This window comes from Gasterosteus aculeatus, chromosome 17 (assembly GCF_964276395.1).
Source record: "Gasterosteus aculeatus chromosome 17, fGasAcu3.hap1.1, whole genome shotgun sequence".
NCBI classification, from domain to species: Eukaryota; Metazoa; Chordata; class Actinopteri; order Perciformes; family Gasterosteidae; genus Gasterosteus; species Gasterosteus aculeatus.
In genome coordinates this window covers 16919864-16939727 of record NC_135705.1, presented here as the reverse complement: position 1 = coordinate 16939727, position 19864 = coordinate 16919864, and the positions used below count along the sequence as shown (strand labels likewise).

The window sequence follows — 19864 nt, the reverse complement described above, 5'->3', positions numbered from 1 at the left end:
GAATGATTTCGGGGGTCCAGATGAAAACGAGGTGCTTCTCTCAGGGCTGAAAGCTCAGGTTTGATGCATCTGGAGTCATCTCATCTCATAAATAAGTTTATTGCGAGTCAACTTCAATGAATCATTTGACATTCTAAAAAACAACAACAACTAAAACCACAATTAAGACGGGCAAAAGATGGTGGTGACAACACACAAAATTGCGACGCCCGCTGAAGTCCCGCTGAGATGTTGGCTCTCTGCGTTACAGCCGCGTTGGTTTACTCGTCAGTCGGCGCCGTACTGCTGCTTATCTCCGCCTCAGGCGAAAAGGCTGTGATTTTTAAATTGAGTGGGTGGCGTTGATTTTCCCGCTGGCTTGGGGAAGGCAGCGGGGCACCAGAGGGAATGTTTACTTAGCGCTGTGGCACCACTGCGATGAGCGCCACGATAACATATTATCCGTGTGCTCAGTCTGGAGCTGTTCAACCCCTCCAAGCGTGGTAAATCCTGCCTCTCCCCACCGCGCACTTTCAGCATAAACTTTTCTTTGCAACGGCGTCCGCTGCGTAAGGGGGTAAATGATGTTTTTATCTACAGTTTTTGCCGTCAGTAGTCTATTTTAAGACATTGTCGCTGATATCATGCTCTTTATTTATACACCTTTTTGAAGCACAAAATAAGATCTCTTCATCAAAAAGGGCAGATCAAATTAGCAGTAGACGCAATGAATGCAGGGTGAGACAATCAGGATCAAAGCGAAACTAATAAAAGGCAGACTGAGACGGTAATAAAGGTCGCTATATGAAAGCAGGTCTATAAAAAGATCCACCGGAGTCTTAAAAATGAGCCGCAAAATCATGTAATCGTTTCTGAAATCGGCTAACAGGTGAATAAACCCTTTCAAATATTGACCCTCTTTTGGGTCTCTGGTGCCGCATGTTCTCAGCTCACTGCAACGGCGGTAATCACTCGCCCACCAGGGCGTCTAGGCCCATGGCTCAGAGCGGCTCTCGGGGAGAAAGCTCCTCAGTCTGCAAGGAAACGACGGGAAGAGATAAGGGGGACGGGGGGATGGAGGGGGGGGGGATGGATGGGGGGGGGGCAGGTCAGGCAGGTGAACATGGACGCGGAGGTGACGAGGGAGGCCGGGTTCCATACCCGTCATCCACATTATGTTTCCACACTGGAGCGGCGGTGGCCTCCCTCGGGGCGTTGTTGTGCCGCTACAAGCTGAAAGAGAGCATAAGCGCCTCTCTCGCTCCCTGTGTGTGTGTGTGTGTGTGTGTGTGTGTGTGTGTGTGTGTGTGTGTGTGTGTGTGTGTGTGTGTGTGTGTGTGTGTGTGTGTGTGTGTGTGTGTGTGTGTGTGAGGACTTGGTGGTGGACAGTCACGGCTGCTTGCCCGCTCTGTTTTAGCCCGCGCTGCGCCAGCCGCTCTGTTGGACAACATGTTCTCTGCAGCACGCGTCCAGAGAGGAGCAGCCAAGCGGAATGACACCCGCCTCAGCAGCCTGCCAAACGCCGCTCAGGATGGCAGGACGCACACGCACACAGGAGGATGGACAAATACACTCAAAACAAGCCGTTAGTACGCAACACACTTGCACTTTTAGGTTACAGAATGGAAAAACTGAACGCAAACGCTAGTTGTTTAATACACTCCAATGCGTTTCTGTGGAACCATCACAGGGAGAAAAAGTCGCATCCATTCTCAAGGTAACTGACTCAGTCAGAAAGGCCCTAACTTAACCAGCGAGGCAGCAGAACGCGCTGACACCGGTAGCGGAGTGCGAGCTTCCCACAGAACGCGTTCGCCACGCCCCACTCGCTTCGTCTTCATCAACGTGTGTGTCTGCAGGGGCCGACACTCCTTTACACACCTCCGGGAAAGTAGGGGGGCTGATGGGTGATAGTTTTAGTGATTAGGAGGACTTCTAAAGATGTATTGTTATACTTGTGCTTCGTGTTAAACTGGTTATTTGCATAAAAGCACAAAATTGAAATAGGCATAAGTATTTTTAATTATGTATCGGAAGCTAAACATTTTTACAAAGATGCCTCTCAACATTTTAATTTACCGTAGCTCAATACGGATTTGTACTGTTTGCAGCCTGAACGCATCATGATGCAAGTCAATGCAACCTCCATTAACTGCCGTTAACTCCGTTATCAGCAGCACTTGTCGGGAGGGACCCTCTGCTGTCTGCAGGCGAGCCGATCACTGCGATTACTTTGAACAGCATGATGGGAATTATTCCCAATATAATGGGCCACGTCGTGTCGAGTGCTCGCTCTGTTAATCAACCGAGCAGAACCGAGCTGCCTGCGTTTCAGCCCATGATGCTGTTTGATTGGACTTCGCTCAGAACCTCGTCCGAGCCTCGGGCTGCAGAGGTGGTCTCACAGTACTGAACTGGGTCTTCACGCTGACACTGAGGTGAATGCTGGATAGATAAGACGAGTCTGGTGTCGCGTAGGGCTCCACTCACTTTTTTTCATCAATTTTTCATCAAAGCTTTAACGAGCAGATGTTTGGGACGTCAGCTTGGAAAAGGACTAAAACGATTCATTATCATTACAGTTGCGAAAATTGTTTTCATTCAATTAATCAATTACTACACAAGTAGATGAAGACCACATCTAATGATCTATCTACAAGATACTTTTCTTATCTTCAAAATGATTTGATCATTTTACCAAAAGTACATTTTGATTTACCGCAGATGCAGACGGCTACGACGTGTTGATTGCATCCGTTTGTTGAAGCGAATGCATGTATGTTATGAAAATGAACGAGAGCTACACCCCCTCAACCGTAAGCGCTGAGAGGTGTGAGTGAATTCTCTGATCGTTCATGAATGCACACAGAAGTCATACAAAGAATGAAATAACAATAACGTGTAGAGAATAAATGCATTGATGCAGTCGGCCACTGTCTCCTCAATTCAGTCCCTGTGCTCCAAATGAGCTGGCCAGTGGCAGTATTGATCGAACCTGCAGTATATTATTGATGTCGTTATTAATTGATGAAGGACTGCAGGTGTACTGACCTTCAGGGCTGTCAGCCCGGAGCCTCGCCTCACTTTGTTCATTTCTACTTCAATTTTCTCACACACAGGCACGCCGTATTTTGCCAAGCGCAACATGACAAAACAAATTTCATGCTCCGGTGAACAATTACGTCAAATAAGCACAGATGAGTTATCAACAGTGTTGGTCTTCATTCACCGCTTCTGTTTCCATTGTGATGGGACGGCGACGAATAATCTGCATTGCCACATTTGCACGTTTGCTCCTCTTGTCTTGGGTTTCTGGTGGCACAAATTGTTCCAATTAGTGTTGTATCTGATATATTCTCTATTTTGCCTTCATCTCCTCTTTTTTTTCTGTATCTCCAGCCTTCTCCTTTTATCCTGCTATCTCTCTTCCACACAAACACACACACGGTTCCTCTATCAGCACCTAGTCTCAATTTAACAGCATGGCAGATCAGATCCCACCACCTGATTTGAATTGTGAATGGGATTTTTAATGAATCTCAACGCGATTCTGAATAATTTCAACCTTTTTATGGATGTGTGAGGAATCTGGGTGGTGGTCCCGGGCCCCCTGCGGGGGGAGGGCGGTGAATGGTAAGCTGAGAGGTGTCTCGCTGCCTTAGCGGCAAATCCGTCCCTCCTCTTACAACGCTTCACTCCGCCGGGGTCCCTCGCAAGGCCGCGTGCGTTCCCATGCCAACTGGCACCAGCCGCCGCACGCGAGAGGGCAGCAGGCGGAACCGCCGAGACCTCGCTGGTTTTAATGTAAAATTAACATCCTCGAACTAGCTGCGGTTCAGATTCACTCCCACGCGTCTGCACACAAAGGCAGGAACACACACACGCGCACATTCATAAGCGGCACTTTGCGGAGCGTGCTCGTGTCCTTCCACCCCGCTTCTCCCAGCTGCACCACAAGAGACCTGTCTAAGTGACAACAATTAGCCTGCTCAGTTCAAGCTAATTGAAGCCATTTGCATAATACACGCCTGCCGTCACAATTCGTCTGTGGACAATTCAAGCAGGTCTGAGTCATATTGTCACAACCTGATGTTAGAATCCACCCCCCGCCTCCCCGTCCCCCCTCCTCCCCCTCCGGCTTGATAAATGATCCCCAGAGTCACTTAACACAAAGCCTATCACTCATAAGGATTGTTCTCACTTATGTTATTCTTCTAAAGGAAATAAGGCGTGAATTTGTCAACATAGGCGGATACACACATTGTTAAAACTATGTGTTTGCCGTCTGTCCCTTTTTATGCCGGCAATTACTCCGCGTGGAAAACAACCAGGCGAGGAGATCTCGTGCTTTATTAGCCTGTTGTTTTGGAGCTGCTTCTGACAGGACGCTGGCCAATAAGTTAAAATAAATGGCTTGATGAAATGCTTTGGTGTGCAGAATCCTTCACGCTGGATTTCTGAAAAATCACGCTGCCACGGCTCATAACAGGCGATCTGTTTCCTGGGTGATTTATGAAATCAATTTGTGTTGTTATCAGCAGCCAGAGTTTGTGCGATCCCATCATTCAGAGCACGGGCTTTTCAACTTGGGGGTAGAGGTGTGGGGGCGGCACTTAATAGACACGTTTAAATATGACAAATCAGTCATTCATGCTGTTGCATCATGCTGTGAATGGGGGGGGTGATGATGCATTGAGTGTTGATTCAATTTGGCAACAAAAGGAGTGGTTCCTCCGAATGGCCTGTTGGTTTCTCCTGTGTTTTGATGGTGTAATTCACGCTCGCCGTCACTGGAGACTCAGCAGCCAGACACCATCTCTCCGCTTGTTTCCCCGTGACTCTTCAAATCACGCGTGGAGCAGGAAAACACTGCAAATCCTCCTTCCACGCCGCTGTGTGGTGCATCGCTCTGGTAACAGGATTACGAGTTTGCGTGTGCAGACATGGCCGTCCTCACCGCTTCTTTTCTTTTTGTTTCAGTCAAGCTGAAACACTCTGAACGTCTCAGACTCATTCCTTTCACTCCCTCCGTGGCGATCCACTAATTTCCCCTCCTCTCTCGTTGCTTTTCGTCCCTGCAGTGAAGTTCGAGGATTGCCAGCGCAGCAGGGAGGTGGGCTTCGTCAGCAGCGACCCCAACTTCAGCGTGCGGCCCGACGGGTCGGTGTACGCCGAGCAGGAGCTGGCCAACCTGTCAGAGCCCGTCCAGTTCATGGTGACGGCCCGGGGGTTCCACGACGCGCACATCTGGGAGACCACCGTTAAGCTGGCGCTGGCCGGACACCCTCACCCGATAGCACTGACGAAGGTAACGGGAGGAGGAGGGGGAGAAGGGGGGGGCACGTTCAGGAATAGCACACGGGGGGTTTATCACTGAAATGCTTGAACTTTGCTGTAAAGCTGCTTTTGCATCCAGCCCCAACTTCTCCCCGAGAAGGAACTTTCCAGATGTTGAGCAGGGTTCCGGCATCGTGATGGCCGTACTGCTTAATGGCAAACGGACTGCAAAGCACTTTGCAACACAAGCCCATTGATGCGCAACCGGTGCAAGCTGCTCATTAGGAGTGATAAACACTCAGTTTGTGGCTCGCTATCTTGTGAAGGACACTTTAACACGTAGACTGCAGGGGGCCAGGTATCGAACCAATGACCTTCTGATTAATGGACAACCGTTGGATCCTTGTTGATGAAGCGCCGACGAATCAATCTCTTTTGTTAGCTCAAAAACAAGTTAACCGTACAAAACAAAAGCTTTCCGGTTACTCTGCAGACACAATTAAGGATTGTGTTTGTAAGGTAAACAGAACAATGTAGCGCCACAAAAGGATGAGATTTTGTAGTGCAGCGAGACGAAGGTTCACTGCCCTTCTCTCGATCCGACCGCGTCAGCATCAGGGGAATGTCGAGCATTCCACATCACCACTTCACGCGTCCGTATTTGGACCTCACGAGCAAATCTGGTTTGTTAATAAGAACATTTTACAATATGTCAGATTGTTTTGCCTAATCTGTCAACAAAATAGTGGTTACAGTTTTTTGTTAAAGACATTTTCAACTCAAGTGACTAGCAAGTGTTGAAAGCCAAACCTAATTATATCTGATCAAATATTCTCAAAGGATTTAGAGCATTTGCAACTGGATTAAGATTCAATGAAACGCTATTAAACACCAACCCTAGGTTCCTAATTAGATATGCTTCATTACTTTGAGAAAGCGTAAAGCGGCTTCCTAATGAAGGATCTGATCACAACCGCTAAGGACGCCGCTTTTCGGGGGTCCCTCTTTGAGCATTTACAGCAGCAACGATGTGACCGCGGTACGTGCACGGGAGCTTCTTCGTATGTGAGTAAGTAGAGACATGGCCCTATTCGTTGCCACGGCTCTAATGGACTGTAACACTACACAGGGGCCAAATGCACAGCCCCCGCTACTGGCTTCTACCGCTGGAATGCACTTTGTTGAGCGACGTGCCCATTATCGTTTTTTCCCGCGCTGCTTGTTGAACGCCATTGGGCTTAATGTTCAGTCATGTTTCTAATCATGACAAAAAGCCAGAGACTCATGTCGCTAAAGCAATTGCAGAGTGGGGATTAAAATTCTGCCCGCTCCTGCCAGTGCAATAATGGAGACTAGGAAATAATTGACATTGATTGAGCTAATGTTCCACGCTGCCGGAGTCTGCGAGGGCCCAGGTGATGTAGTTTTTGGCGTGTAATAACGTTGCACACATCAAAGAGCGAGAGGAATATTAAATAATTAAACAAGAAATAAATGTGTTTTTTTTTTTCTCTAATCACATGGAAATTTGAAAACTAGCTTTTATACGTTCTGTGTAGCTTGCATCGCTGCCAGAACAATGTTTACATGTGTTTGTGTCACTGTTTTCCTCGCATGCTTTGGGAGGCTGCTGGTGCTGCATTAGAAGCCCTGAGGACAAATACAAACTGAATACCTGTTTCATTAGAAGCTTGGTCATTAAAAAAGCAATTATTCATAGTATGCGCTACGGAATAAAGTGAGATAGGAACAGGGAGTGAAGGGATGCCTATTAAGATACCAAAAATACACTTTGGTTTAATTTTATTCCCCCTCTGCTTGTTACCTGGTGTAAAACCAATCCAATGTTACCATTCCTCCTGCACCAGCATTATTAAAACTGCATAATTCCAGGAACTGAAACTCTGAGAGACAACCTCCACCAGGCTGAATAATCTCCCTTTTAAACATTGTCCTCACTGCCATCGACTATTGATGACTTATAGCTGCAATTCCTTCATTTGACGGAGGCAAAGCAGAAAGTCGGCCCACACGGAGCGGCGGATTCCGGGGAAAGTAGGTTTAAAAAATAGTCTGCAACTGAAGTGTGGCCAATTTTCCCCTTTTCTAGTTCAGCGCACATACACACAGCGATAAATAGTTGTTATCTGAGTTGTTATCTCTTTGTTCTATTTATTTTAGAAATAATGGAATCATTTCCTACAGCAACAGCAACCTCCGGTATCTCTGCGTTATCAACGTGGAAGATATAAACATCTCCGGATATCGTCTTCCTCTCAATGCTGCCTGAAAGACAAACAGCTCAAATGGCAAAATGTTTTGTGTAGAGGCAGCTGTTTGTCAGTTGTCATTTGAATCGGCTCCAGCACCGAACATTAGTGTGGTTTCATCCTCATGCTGCTGAACAGCGCCGGTGAGAGAGCACTGATGCTCTTTTTTTAATAAGCGGTTGAGTTTCTCACTGCTGTTTTAGCAGCAGAAAGGTGATTTATGCTAAAGCGTAGCGTTTTTGTGCACAACGCCAACGTGCAGCGCCATCTTTGACCTGAGGGCCCTTTCCGCTGTGTCCTCGTGCTATCGCAGCGCTCGCAGCGAGGGTCTCTCGTCGAGTGCTCTCCAGCTCGTACTGATTTCATGGCCTGTTGGTTGGACTTCTCCACCGGCTTAGAGCCCATCAGTCATGCGCCACTGGATCCGGACTCGACCGGGTGCCAGAGCGGCTTTTAGTGCTTATTTCATTTGCATTTTTTCCCCCCCGCTCCCAAGGCAACCTCACCTGTTTGAGGTAGATTACAGAGAGGGCCGGCAGCGGGGTGGAACGCGGGACCCTGGGGTCCACCGGTCGATGGAAAGCAAGACCGGCGTGGTCAGATGGTTGCCCTTTTGCAGGGTGCTTAACTTTGTGGTTTTAGCCTAATTATGTTGACAATCCACTCTGGAAAGCTGCACGTCTCGACAGGCAAACAGCAGCTTTGACAGTTTCAATATTTGTCCCCCAAAGTTAGACTGAGAGAAGGTTTTGGGAAACATCTCAAGGGAGAATATTCTCCTGACTGACGACTAACACTAGGTTCTCTTTTTTTGACGTAAAAAAAAGAAAAAAGACCTGACTGAAATATTTCCAGAGCCACACCGAGCACAGAATGGCAAATGAACACACGTTTTTATTGTATTGTTCTGCCTGTTTGTCAAGCTGATAACCTCCAGATGTCAGCGTCGGCGCTCCGGGGCAGCCGGCCTAAAGAACGCCCCAGCAATGTGCAGCCTGTCGGGGAGCAGGGAGCTGCCAGCTGGCACGGCACCGCCGCTGGTCTGCGGGAGCCTCGGGCGCTTTGGGGACACACTTACTGGCTCCCGGTCATGTGCTCATGCACGTACACTCTCTGGGTCACGCAGAGACTCGTGCACACGGCCGTTATTTCCACGCATTTGTTCTTGTGCGGCCATGCCTGCACCAGGGCGGCCACTCTTGATTTCCCATATGTGCACACGGGCGTGACTGAGCTACACATGCACGCACCAAATTCAGACACAGACATTCATACAGAAAATAAATAAATCCCCAAACACTAACAAGCAACTGGCTTGCTGGCACCGAGCGTAGAGTTTGTTTTTGTTTTTTAATCCAAGGTTTCTTTCGTTCTTTTGTAGTGCTGGTATTTTCACGGTGCCAAAAGCTTCTGCCTGAAAGTGACGGTCGCGTGCAGCCTCGAGGTCGATATCATCCACCGGCAGCCTCACGATAAAAAGCACTTCTCCCTTTCATTGTCTCTCTCTCTCTCTCTCTCTCTCTACCTGACCGCCTCACTTTCTGACTTTGGCATCATTTCCAAAGGAATGCTGGGAAAACCCCGACCAATCGGATGCTTCCACCTCGTTATCTTCGGGCCGGACGAGCCGCCTACGTCAGGGGGCTGATTGGCGTACGGGGGCTGCCGTTCAGCGGTTTCTCTGCGGATAAGGGCCCTTATCGTGACCGCAGCACACTGACTTTACATCGATGAGGGGGAGGGGGGGGGGGGGGCGGGGGGCTGTGCAGCGGTGTCACATGTGTCCCTGCGTGCTGACACGGAGGCCGTTCTGTTGATCCGCCGTCACCTGCGTTGCTTTGCATGATTTGTTTCTAACGTGATCTTTGTTTTCCCTGGTTTGTTTTTTAATGAGCACCTGCAAACATGTACACAGCCACGGAAAACGCACACAAACGCATTCGCAGACTAATTCCACCTGCCGTCCGTGGAGGCCGGGCTGGCAGCGTCCCTGCTTCCCCCGCGCCAGTTGGTACCTGTGACTGTTTTGGCTGAGGGGAGCCAGAACGAGAGTTATCTTATCTGGTAAACACATCTGGTCCCTCCTCGTCCTCTAACCATCCGCCTGGTCCCCCCCCTCCCTCGCTGTCCCAATGTCCGCGCTGAACTCGCAGCCCAACCCTCCGAGCTGCCAAATGTGTTGGAGAGTTAAAACAAAAGATGAAAAATATAAACCGCGTTTGCTCAGGTGCAGCTTACAGTCACAGACAAAGCAGGTGCACGTTGATACGATGAGCCGGGCCGACCCGTGTTCTGCACGGCAGCGTGCCCGCGGTAGGCTGGTGTGCACTGTGTGTTGCCGGTGCGTTGTGGGTATTCCAGGTGGGATGAGCAGGAGGATTTTCACCGTGCTTCAGGTGACAGTGACACAATGCCAGTGTGTTTGTGTGTGTTTGTGTCTGCACACACAGAGCCTGGAGACAACAATAGGATTAGGTGGATTACAGCAATACAACCATTTTACACAGGAGGACACCATAGAGGATCGGGTCTTTTAGACAGCCTTCTAACCCTTATTTCACCAGGCAAGATGCGCACGAACACAATCTCCTCTCTGAAGCTGTATGTTTGCAGAAGGGTTGCATATACGTTCCTTTAAAGGAGTTACCCATCGCGGTGCTGTACGATGTTCAAAGTACCTCGCCATCAAAACTATGAAGTAGTAGAAGTACATAACTGCAGGGCGGTGTAGCGTTTCTCTCCCCTGCTCCCCTCATCAACAGCGGATCTGACGGAAGGCTTCGGTCAGGACAGAGTGTCTTCGGCAGGGACATGGGGGAGAGAGACAGGCAGGAATAAAGGCGTCTTCGTGGGCGACCTGTGTCTTGACAAAGGCCTCATGAGATGTGATGCAGCAGCGTTCAGGGAAAAGAAAGCGACGTTTTGTCGCGCCGCGCGCGCCGTCGCGCCTTTCAACGTGAGGTTATTGTGAGCGCGACACCCGGCATTTTAGTTTCAATTTTAGCAGCACTTTATAGATTCATATGCCGAGCTGTCGTGGCAAAATGGCATTCTTCAAACGATAACGAAGGTATTCAATGCGAGATGTGGCACAGTATGACATGTTTGCGTTTTTTTTTTCTTCTTCTTTTCAGGGCGGCATTGAAGAAATGCTGTCAAGAGCCTGGGACTCCCAACCCAGAGTTATCAAGTTCCCTCGAAAACATCAGAGGGGCTCCTCCTCCAACGGGCTGAGGCGACAGAAGAGAGACTGGGTCATCCCCCCTATCAACGTGCCCGAAAACTCCCGAGGACCCTTCCCTCACATGCTTGTCAGAGTGAGTGACATGTTTTTTTTTTTTTTTTTTAATATAATTTCACCAAATACCACACATGATGCGGAATGTCCTTCGCCGCTTCTTACGCAACTCGACTTTGCAGAGAAGAGCGATGAAAAGGTAGACGGGCCATGTGTTTTCCTTGGGCACTCGGGTCAGGCAATAGAGAGGAGCGGTGAACATAGAGCAATAAGTCTTGCAATCACCATGAGGCCCAAGGACGAACACATTCTGGTATTTTCCATCAAGCACGCCCGGCGGGCGAAAAGCGCCGCTCTAGACTGCCATTTAAGTCGTGATGCCGGGTGATCCGTCTGCTCTGCCTCTGGGCGCCGCAGAAGAAGGAGAAGGAGAAGAAGAATAATCCTTGCTTGGAAAGCACACAAATAAGCAGTGCATGCTTGGTTTCGGGAGAATAGATCTGAGTATTCTCTCCCCGCGCCTCCACCTGGTAACATTGCCGCCGCAGTGCGTGTCTTTGTAGATCGCAGCGATCAGGACGTCCGCGTTGTAGCGAGGTTCGGTAACACGTCTGGAGATAAGCGGTCGTTGGAGGATTGCTCGAGCGTTTTAGCATTTATTTTTTCACGACAAATAAAGCCGTTCAAGAGATTTTTCTCATGCGTGGAAGCCGATGGTTGTGAGCATTTTGTCTCGCCGGCTGGCATCGCCTCACTGTAACAAACACGCAAACGGTAGTCCGACAGGGTTTTCTCCCCCCCGAACAAACATGCATGCACACACACACACACACACGTGCAGATTTCCGAAGCTGTGCACATGCAGAGATCTCTTTTAAGAAATGTATTCAAACGTTGGCAGGTAGTCAGTGGGGATTTAGTTTACAGCTTTCAAACTGACTTCTCCCTTTTATGCGATGAATTATAAAACTAGGGAAATTATCAAACGATGGGGAAACTACCAAAGCACAATAGATAAAAAAGAATAATACAAGTGAGCGCGCAATAGTCTTTAAGTGGAACATTTATAATGAGCTCTTGACAACCATAATTTAAATTTGAAAGTGTAGACTGCAAAAAAGAATAAATTCTTAATGAAACTGACTTGCAGCCTCGAATGATGTTGCTGTATACTGGGTTTGGTCCCTTATTACATTTTTTCCCTTTCCATTTGTCCAACATATCACACGGAGCGGAACCTAGAACCCGGTGTAGGACTGGGCTGGAGTATGTAGTAGTATGAGGAACGCATATTGAGGCAAAACTCTTCTACCAGCTCGATCGTATCCGTGGTTTCTGTGTGAATGCGTTATTTTTATGTCTGTTTCGAGCACAAAGAAGGGTTTCATTTTGCCTCGCAGCTCAGATAACATTCATTGTTCTCACAATAAAAAAAAAGTTGCATGTAGCCGGTTGTTGACTACAAGTGGATGACAACGAACACTAGAATACGGAAAACCTAAAGCAAGCTTCCCATGAAGGCATCAGCCTCTCAGCTCTGGTCCGTTACTCTAAACTCGCCTCTCTTGATGCCTCTTATCAGACACCCAGACAGACTTGCAGCTTTCTGCTGGCAGTTCTCTCTCACACACACACACACACACACACACACACACACACACATATATATATATGTACACAAATACACACACAGTCTCTTACGCCCGTTTGTACAGCAAGGTTTACACTCCCGGATTACGGAAATCGCCTTTCATCAGTGTGTCGGCAAAAGGGCAGATTTTTTGCCTAAGCATGGAAACACTCACCCTCGCACAGAAAAACGCACCGCAGGGCCACGCGGCGTCCGGGGGGACGTCTAATTGTCCTGCCCTGCTGGAGAAATGCACCCTCTTTTATCCCCTTCTCACGTGTCTGGTGTCAGATGGTTGGATTAAACCTTGAGGGCGGGTAGCCGTGTGTGTCTTCAGGATGTGTGTGTGTGTGTGTGTGTGTGTGTGTGTGTTTGTTTTGCGCCAGGGGACGTCTTCCCGCCTGCTTCCAGCTATACAGTGTGTGGAAAAAACATACGTGTAGCTGAAAGTGGAGCACCACGGGGTGCGTCACGCACGCCGTCCCTCTCGGGATGGCCAGCTTCATCTGGCTGGTCTCAGAAGCGGCCGAGAACAAGCTTTTAAAGGCCGCACGCTTGATTTCAGGACGCGGCCGGCGCTTTGTGCCACGGAGAGACTCTGGTCCCGTGTCTCTGGACTGGAGCCGTCACACCAGCCAGGTCCGCCAGGTTCGCCGGGTTTAAAAAGACCCAATTAACCTCCGAGGCGTAATTACGGCTTTGTGAGCATCAAATGACGCAAAGGACGGGCCCAGGGAGGCGTGTGGTTGGAGCGAATTCTCTTTGATTCCGTGGGAGCACAATGAGCGGCTAATGCAGTTCTGCTGCTGAAGGATATTTCATTAATCCACGGAAAATCCAATTCCATGTTCAAAAGAAAGTACTTGCTGATTTAATTATAAAAATAAAATACACCCTCATAAAGCCATCATGTATTCCTTCATAGTCACTATGTAATATTTATGCCGCCGCCAATCCCACTGCACTCTGACGTTGGTCATCATCATCATCATCATCATCATCATCATCGGAGCTCTTATTGCTCAGTTGGCAGTGTTCTGTTTATGCTTCTCAAAGCTACTTTCACACACACACACACACACACACACAACTAGGCAGCGCCGTTCTCCTGGCCATTTCGGCCATTTCCCCTTTTGCCTTTTGCCATTCCGTCGTGACGAAGCATTGATTTGGCCTCGTGCTCGGATGGAATCTGCCGCCGAACTTTCGCTGTCAAATTATTTGACGTGACGGATGTAAGTGCGGCGGAAACGGAGAAATTGAAAAACAGCCCAGAGTTAAACGGATACTGAGGTGGATGTTGAGGACCACTCCTCCATTTCTGAAAAAACTCCACAGCAGCTCGGCTGGGAGACGGGAAAGCGGGACAGACTGTGATTAGAAAAAAAAAAAGAGAAAGGAAAGAATGGAAAGTCTTTGGGGAGTGGTGTAAATCTGCAGGGGAGAGAGGCCAACATTAGTTTCAGGCCATTTGTGGCATTCTCATCTCGACCGTCTCTCCTCAGCACCTACGCTGGGGCCAATGAGGCAAAACTGATGGAAAGCATTCTTAATACGGGCGAGAGGAGACCCTGCTAGTATTTAACCAGGCCTCAGACACCGGTGACCTCTCTGACCCGAGCAAACAATCAACATGGGCTGGATGTAATTGATCACACATTTCGGACAGTCATTTAATAATTATGTGATTCTACGGCCGAGGGAAAGTTTCTCTCCCTCCATCTCCTTGTGATGGAGCTGAATTGGCCGGAGACGCACAGTCCTCATCGTGCGTTCACATTCTCGCAGAAGAACGCAGGTCTTAAGGTGACGAGGTGAGCCAGCCTATTAAAACGCATCTGGGCCTGATTTGGTTCACCTCATTATTTTGAACAGGCCATTACGGCGGCGCTCATGGGTGTTACGATGCGGCGCGGTGTTGAATGTGTCACAGCCGGAAGGACCCGAGGCTCCTCGTTTACAGGGATTTCATCAAATGCAACACAAACACAAAGGCAAATGTTGCGTCAACAATCCACACTTTAGCATAAGAAAACTTTAGAAGCAGGAGGGAACACGTGCCTTTAATCAGTGTAGTTAAGATATGTGGGATATACTGTATATACTGTGTGCATGTGTGTGCAGGAGTAAGTTAACTCATTGATATTGTAAAGTCTGTAAAGCTGTTTTCTCAGTACCCAAAATGAAAACATGGTGGGTTATTTACAAGCTCATATTGCAGAGGGTATTTCATTACAGCTCATAATGAGCTGGTAATATGCTTTTTGGATACGCTTGTTTTGTCAGCAGCGTTATTGCATCTCTGGTTGCATCTCATATATTGTCTCCATTGTGTTTGGTTTGTGTGCCTTTGTGTGTGTGTGTGTGTGTGTGTGTGTGTGTGTGTGTGTGTGTGTGTGTGTGTGTGTGTGTGTGTGTGTGTGTGTGTGTGTGTGTGTGTGTGTGTACCCCAACATATAGATGCATGAGGTATAATGAACATCATTATATTACATCATTCAAGACCAAATCTAACTATCTAAATTTAACCCGTAACAGACATAATTAAAAAAAAGGTTACTTAAAAAAGAATTCTGATCGTTTTTTCAAAAGTTTTCAGATAAAAATGACATTTCCTCTCTTCTGAAAGAAGCAGTGAGGAACTACAGCAAAATAAACCTCCACGCATTCAGCATCCCGAGCACATGTAGTTTCAGCCTCACAAACGGATCGATTGGCAGGGATTTGTAGCTCAATCATCGACTGCCAGCAAGTGTTTTGTCGACTAAACTAAGGCTTAAAATAAATTCTCCAACACGACAACTTTCAGACACCACCCCTTATTCTAACATATATAACATGTACAGGACTAAATACACTACGGGAAGAATCGACAGTACTGCAATGATCACTGATTGATAAAAAAAAAACATAACTTTCATCTCCTAGATAACAGATTTTGGTGATATTAGAAACTTTTAGAACTATTAATTAGCCTATTGTGTAAACCAAACTAGTCAAACCCCCCCGATAGCGTGTGATACTTTACACAAGAACCCATGGCAACCATTCTATCTCTCTGCTCTGTTTAATGTATTAACTAGACTAAGAGCAGGTGCCCGGGAACCTTTCAAAAGCCCCAAGCAGAAAACAATGGTGTAAAGTCACATAGAAGAAAACCAATGGATGATTCAAGAAGAATAGACAGAAGACAGGCTTTATCTCTGGGGCCTGCAGGGATGAGGTTTAATGCCAGAAAAATCTGAAAACATTCTGACTGTACAGCAGCAAAGTTGGGGAAGTTTTGGAAGTGTAGTTTCTATATTATTCATTACTAAACTGTCACATTATCTTTCCAAAACGATATTCCACAGAGCGGCAGGCCGAACAAAAGTCCGTCTATCTAACCTTCACGCGTCTCATCAATCTACTGGACGCGGTGGTCGTATTACTGGGAACCCGAGGGAGTGATTTTGGGCGGTTTGGCCCTAATTTGTAGGGGACTCAAATTCACTGCTCAGCCAAACTCTTCTCCTCACTTTCCTGGAGTCAACGCGAGCTGACGGCCAGCTGGAGGCACAATCAAACCGGGGTATATTTCAGCAATGTTTCAGCACTTGGCTGCGTTCTTCTCCCCCGTGAGTCGGACCATATTTTACTGATCACGACAGCGTCGCTGGTGGGGTTTAGTTTAGTGAAAGTCAATTCAGTGAATTAGCCTGGCTTTGCCCTTCATCGGACTGCAACTGGGTAATTTGTTTACCACAAGTGAAGATTGAAAGACTGCTATTATTTTACAAGTGGCCTTTTTTTTTTTTTACAAAACTTTCAATTTTGACATGACGGCGGATGGTGTCGTGAATAAGTGTGTTTCACCCGGTGCTTCTCACCGAGTGCCTGAGAGGTGTTATTTCTCAAGATCTAAAGTGTGTAGAGTGTGAAAGAGTTTAATGAGGAGTTCTCGAGAAAATTGCATCCAACGACCCCACAGGATGAGGATTGGGCTCCGTGTGAACGGGCTGGTTTGGAACATGCGCGGCACGCAGTACTGCAACATGTTGTGTGGAACGTAAACCACGCAAACCTGTGAGAATGCCTCAAAATGACTCAAACCGCTAATCTGTAATTCCTTATTGCATCGCCGTTAACACCGACGGAACAATCAGTTGCTCGTTACATTTCATCTTCACCCACAGTCCACGTCCTCTCCAGCAGAGGATGATGACTCATATTCTTTATGTCCTGACTGTTCCATCATTATTTTTTGTCTCTACGTGCCACAAAGCGTTGTATCTTTATATCTAACATAGGAAAACAATGGATTTTAATATATTGCTCCATCCGATGTGAGTTTCACATTCAATCTAATTGATTTCTAAAGAGAAAAATGTATTTCTTTACGTTTATAAATCAATTAAAATGTGCACAGTTCATTCACAGCTTTGGAGAAGTTTAAAGATTTATTGTCTTTACTTTGCTTGTTTTGACACTGAGACCAAACCAAACTTTCTTCTTTCAGCTCTGCAGTTTTTTTGTTTTTCCCTCATTAACGTCCATTCAAGCAGCAGCCGCCAGCAGACTTCAGCGAAAAAGTTCTTTTTTTTTTAAAATCACATCACTACCTGCCCAGCACCAAAAAAACGCCAGAACACCCATAATGAAGACATGATAAACAGGCACAATGTAGGTACAGTAAAATAGTCTCACGCCTTTGCTGGTGATGGACGGGCAGGTCAGTCTTAACATAATGAACACAAATCTCTGTGTAAATATTGGTGGACGCTGCCGTCTGTCTGCTGGCTTCATGCCGGCGCCTGGGAGCGCACGCCGGTTCGTATCTCCCTACCTGCGTGCGTCCACACGCACCGCTTGTCGTTCTCCGCATCCCCGGTCGGACAATCGGAAGGTGACAGTCCCATTAACGGGCGGCCCCCGGTAGTACAAAGGTGGCGTGCCGTTGTGACTGACACGGAGCCCAGCCTCTCGCTAAATAACTGTCAGTCTGCCCTCGTCCACTCTGACCCCCCCCCCTCCCCTCCCCCCTTCTGGCAGCCTCCCTCTGAGCCGCTCCGACTCCCCCCTCCGGACTCCCATTGGCAGCCTGGTGAGCTCCCTGGGCCAAAGCGTGGCCCTCTTTTCAAGCCCGGCCTCTAACTGATTGGTTGGACCCCGCTAGCCTTCGGCATGCCAGAAGGGCTTTCGACTGGCCTCGGGGCGCTGCTGATTGGCCGGGCTGTCAGGGCCGCGCGTCCCCCGCGGGAGCGCGTGGCGGCAGCCGCTTCGCGTTTTTGAAGGATGCAATTTGACAATGGAGGTGGACGGAGAGGTAATGTGCAAGAGCAGCGGAAAGCTCCCCCGGTGCCCCGTCCCTCCGTCAATACCTCTCACCTGTCTCATCTGTCTTCATATATCTGTAGTCAGCCTCCCAGCAGCCAGCCATGTCTTCACTATCATTATGTCGTGGGATATTCTCCGTGCTTGGAGTACCTGTGGTTTACCTATCCACCCTGTATTGGGGGAGCCTGGCGTCGAGCAGGAGAATGGTGCTATTTTAACGATTTGCAACTCTCCGGGGGGTCCGCGGTCTGTTTGGGGCGGGTAAGACAGCGGCGGCGGCGGCCTTCTTCTATTCCCACCACAGGATTATGGAATGTGGCTCGCTTTATACAGGCGACAGAATGGCTGTGTTTGTTCTATTCTCCTCCCCTCGGTGGGAATCGGGGGAATTAATTCCATTGTTAATGCAGAGGGACCGCTGGTACATTTCAACGGGATTCTTGCCTTTTTTCCCGAGCACATCTAAATTGCCTGCCTAATGCTGTAATTGGGTTCGCGAGGCACTTCTTAACTTCAATTAATATTTGTTCTCCTTCTAATTGCCCCTTTTTTCCCCTTTTCATCCCTCCGTCTGGTTAATGGTCTGAGGTGGAGGCGGTGACTTGAGAAAGCATCTAATCTATTTCTGAGCTGATACAGAAATGTGAAAGCAACGGGACTTCTTTCTCTCGTCTGGGTAACGACGGATGACGTGCAGGAGGGAACGAGTTCAACACAGAGGCTGGAGAAAAGGATTGCTGTCAAACTTTTTTTTAGGGGGCAGCCTCCACATGTCTTTGATTCGCATGTGATTGGATGAAAAACGTCTTCTGTCTAAAGGATCTGTTTTCATTCTAATGGAGAGCCAAACTTTCATTTGAAGGTTATTTATCGGAAAACGCTGCCGGCATTCAGAAAGCTTTCTGGTGTTCATTAAAAGAGATATTTCCCGAAGATGCCGGCGCATCCTCAGATCTTGCCTTTCAAGCTTCTCCCCTCTTTTCACAGTCACATAACCGGATTGTCTTTTCCTCTTACGCATCACATTAAAACACCGGCGCTGCATGGAGGGGGAAAAAAACACCCTCCCCAAAAGGTCTCGGCTTAGATTGTCTTGAGAAAGAGAAAGTCTTACTCTATTATCCTTAAATCCAAACCCCGACTCCACAGACGAATCGCCTCAGGAAACCGCAGCAACTCAAAGGATTCAATTCAATTGACCGCGTTAGAAAGTAGAGAAGAATGGCGGAATAACAGTGTCGGTACCGGAGCGGACAAAGCGTCCTCCAGCGCCGGCTTTCGCTCGTTTGTATTGATGGAACTCTCGATGCTTTCGTGGGAGGAGGGGAGGGGAGAAGTGAGAGAGAGTCGGGAAGACACAGACCAACTGATACGGCCGCACAAACGAAATCGAAAATCACGGCAGAAATAATCAAAACAAACCAACATACTGCAGAGGCGCATGGAGCTGGGTTCCGTTTGTGATCCATAATGCACCAGCGTGCCCGTGCGCCCGGGCCGAGTATCTCTGAGAATCGGGGATAACCGCGTGCGACGCTGCCTGTCGGTGGCTCTCACTTGAGATGTATTCAACCTGAGCGCTCTGCAGCTCCTCTCTCACACACACACACACACACACACACACACCTGCAATGTGACTATTTTTAAAACCAGCCGCAGCATCCCCTCCTCACGACGCTGCCAAGTGACAGGTTCTACCCCTCTTCATCGCCACGCTCTTCTTCTTCTGCGCTTATTGTATCTTGCAGGAGGGAAAGTTTGATGCGTGGAGAGAGAAAAAAGAACTTGAGGTCCCACGTTTTGTTTCCCGTTTTGTCAGCCCATCTCTCATCCTTTCATCTCGTGCTCCACATTCCCTCCTCCTTCTCCTTCTCGGGGGGGGGGGTGTTTGTGTGGATGGCCCATCAGATTATTTGAATTCCTGCGCCCGATCGTCTTTGAGGAGTGACAAGCGCACAGCGGGAGGGATCAAAGCGGCGCAAAACTGAAATTTAAGAGGAAGTTAAAAAGCATGTAGTTTTTGCCATTTCCCTCATGTTGAACAAAGAGAAAGCAGATACTGTAGAACAGCAGGGCGAGATGGGACGTTATCAAACGGCGCTTTTTCACAGACGCCTTGTGTGGCGTTCTGATGCGCCGATGCTTTTGATAATG

General features: G+C 48.1%; 1 protein-coding gene across 3 annotated transcripts in view; it reads left to right on the top strand.

Annotated features, from left to right (window-relative positions):
- cdh4 (cadherin 4, type 1, R-cadherin (retinal)) overlaps window positions 1–19864 on the top strand; it is a 144010-nt gene that overhangs the window by 83673 nt on the left and 40473 nt on the right. For all 3 annotated transcript variants that reach the window (XM_040204419.2, XM_040204418.2, XM_078092392.1), the window contains 2 exons: window positions 5061–5287; window positions 10661–10843. In XM_040204419.2, the coding sequence (XP_040060353.2) occupies window positions 5061–5287; window positions 10661–10843 (410 nt within the window). The remainder of the gene's footprint in view (window positions 1–5060; window positions 5288–10660; window positions 10844–19864) is intronic.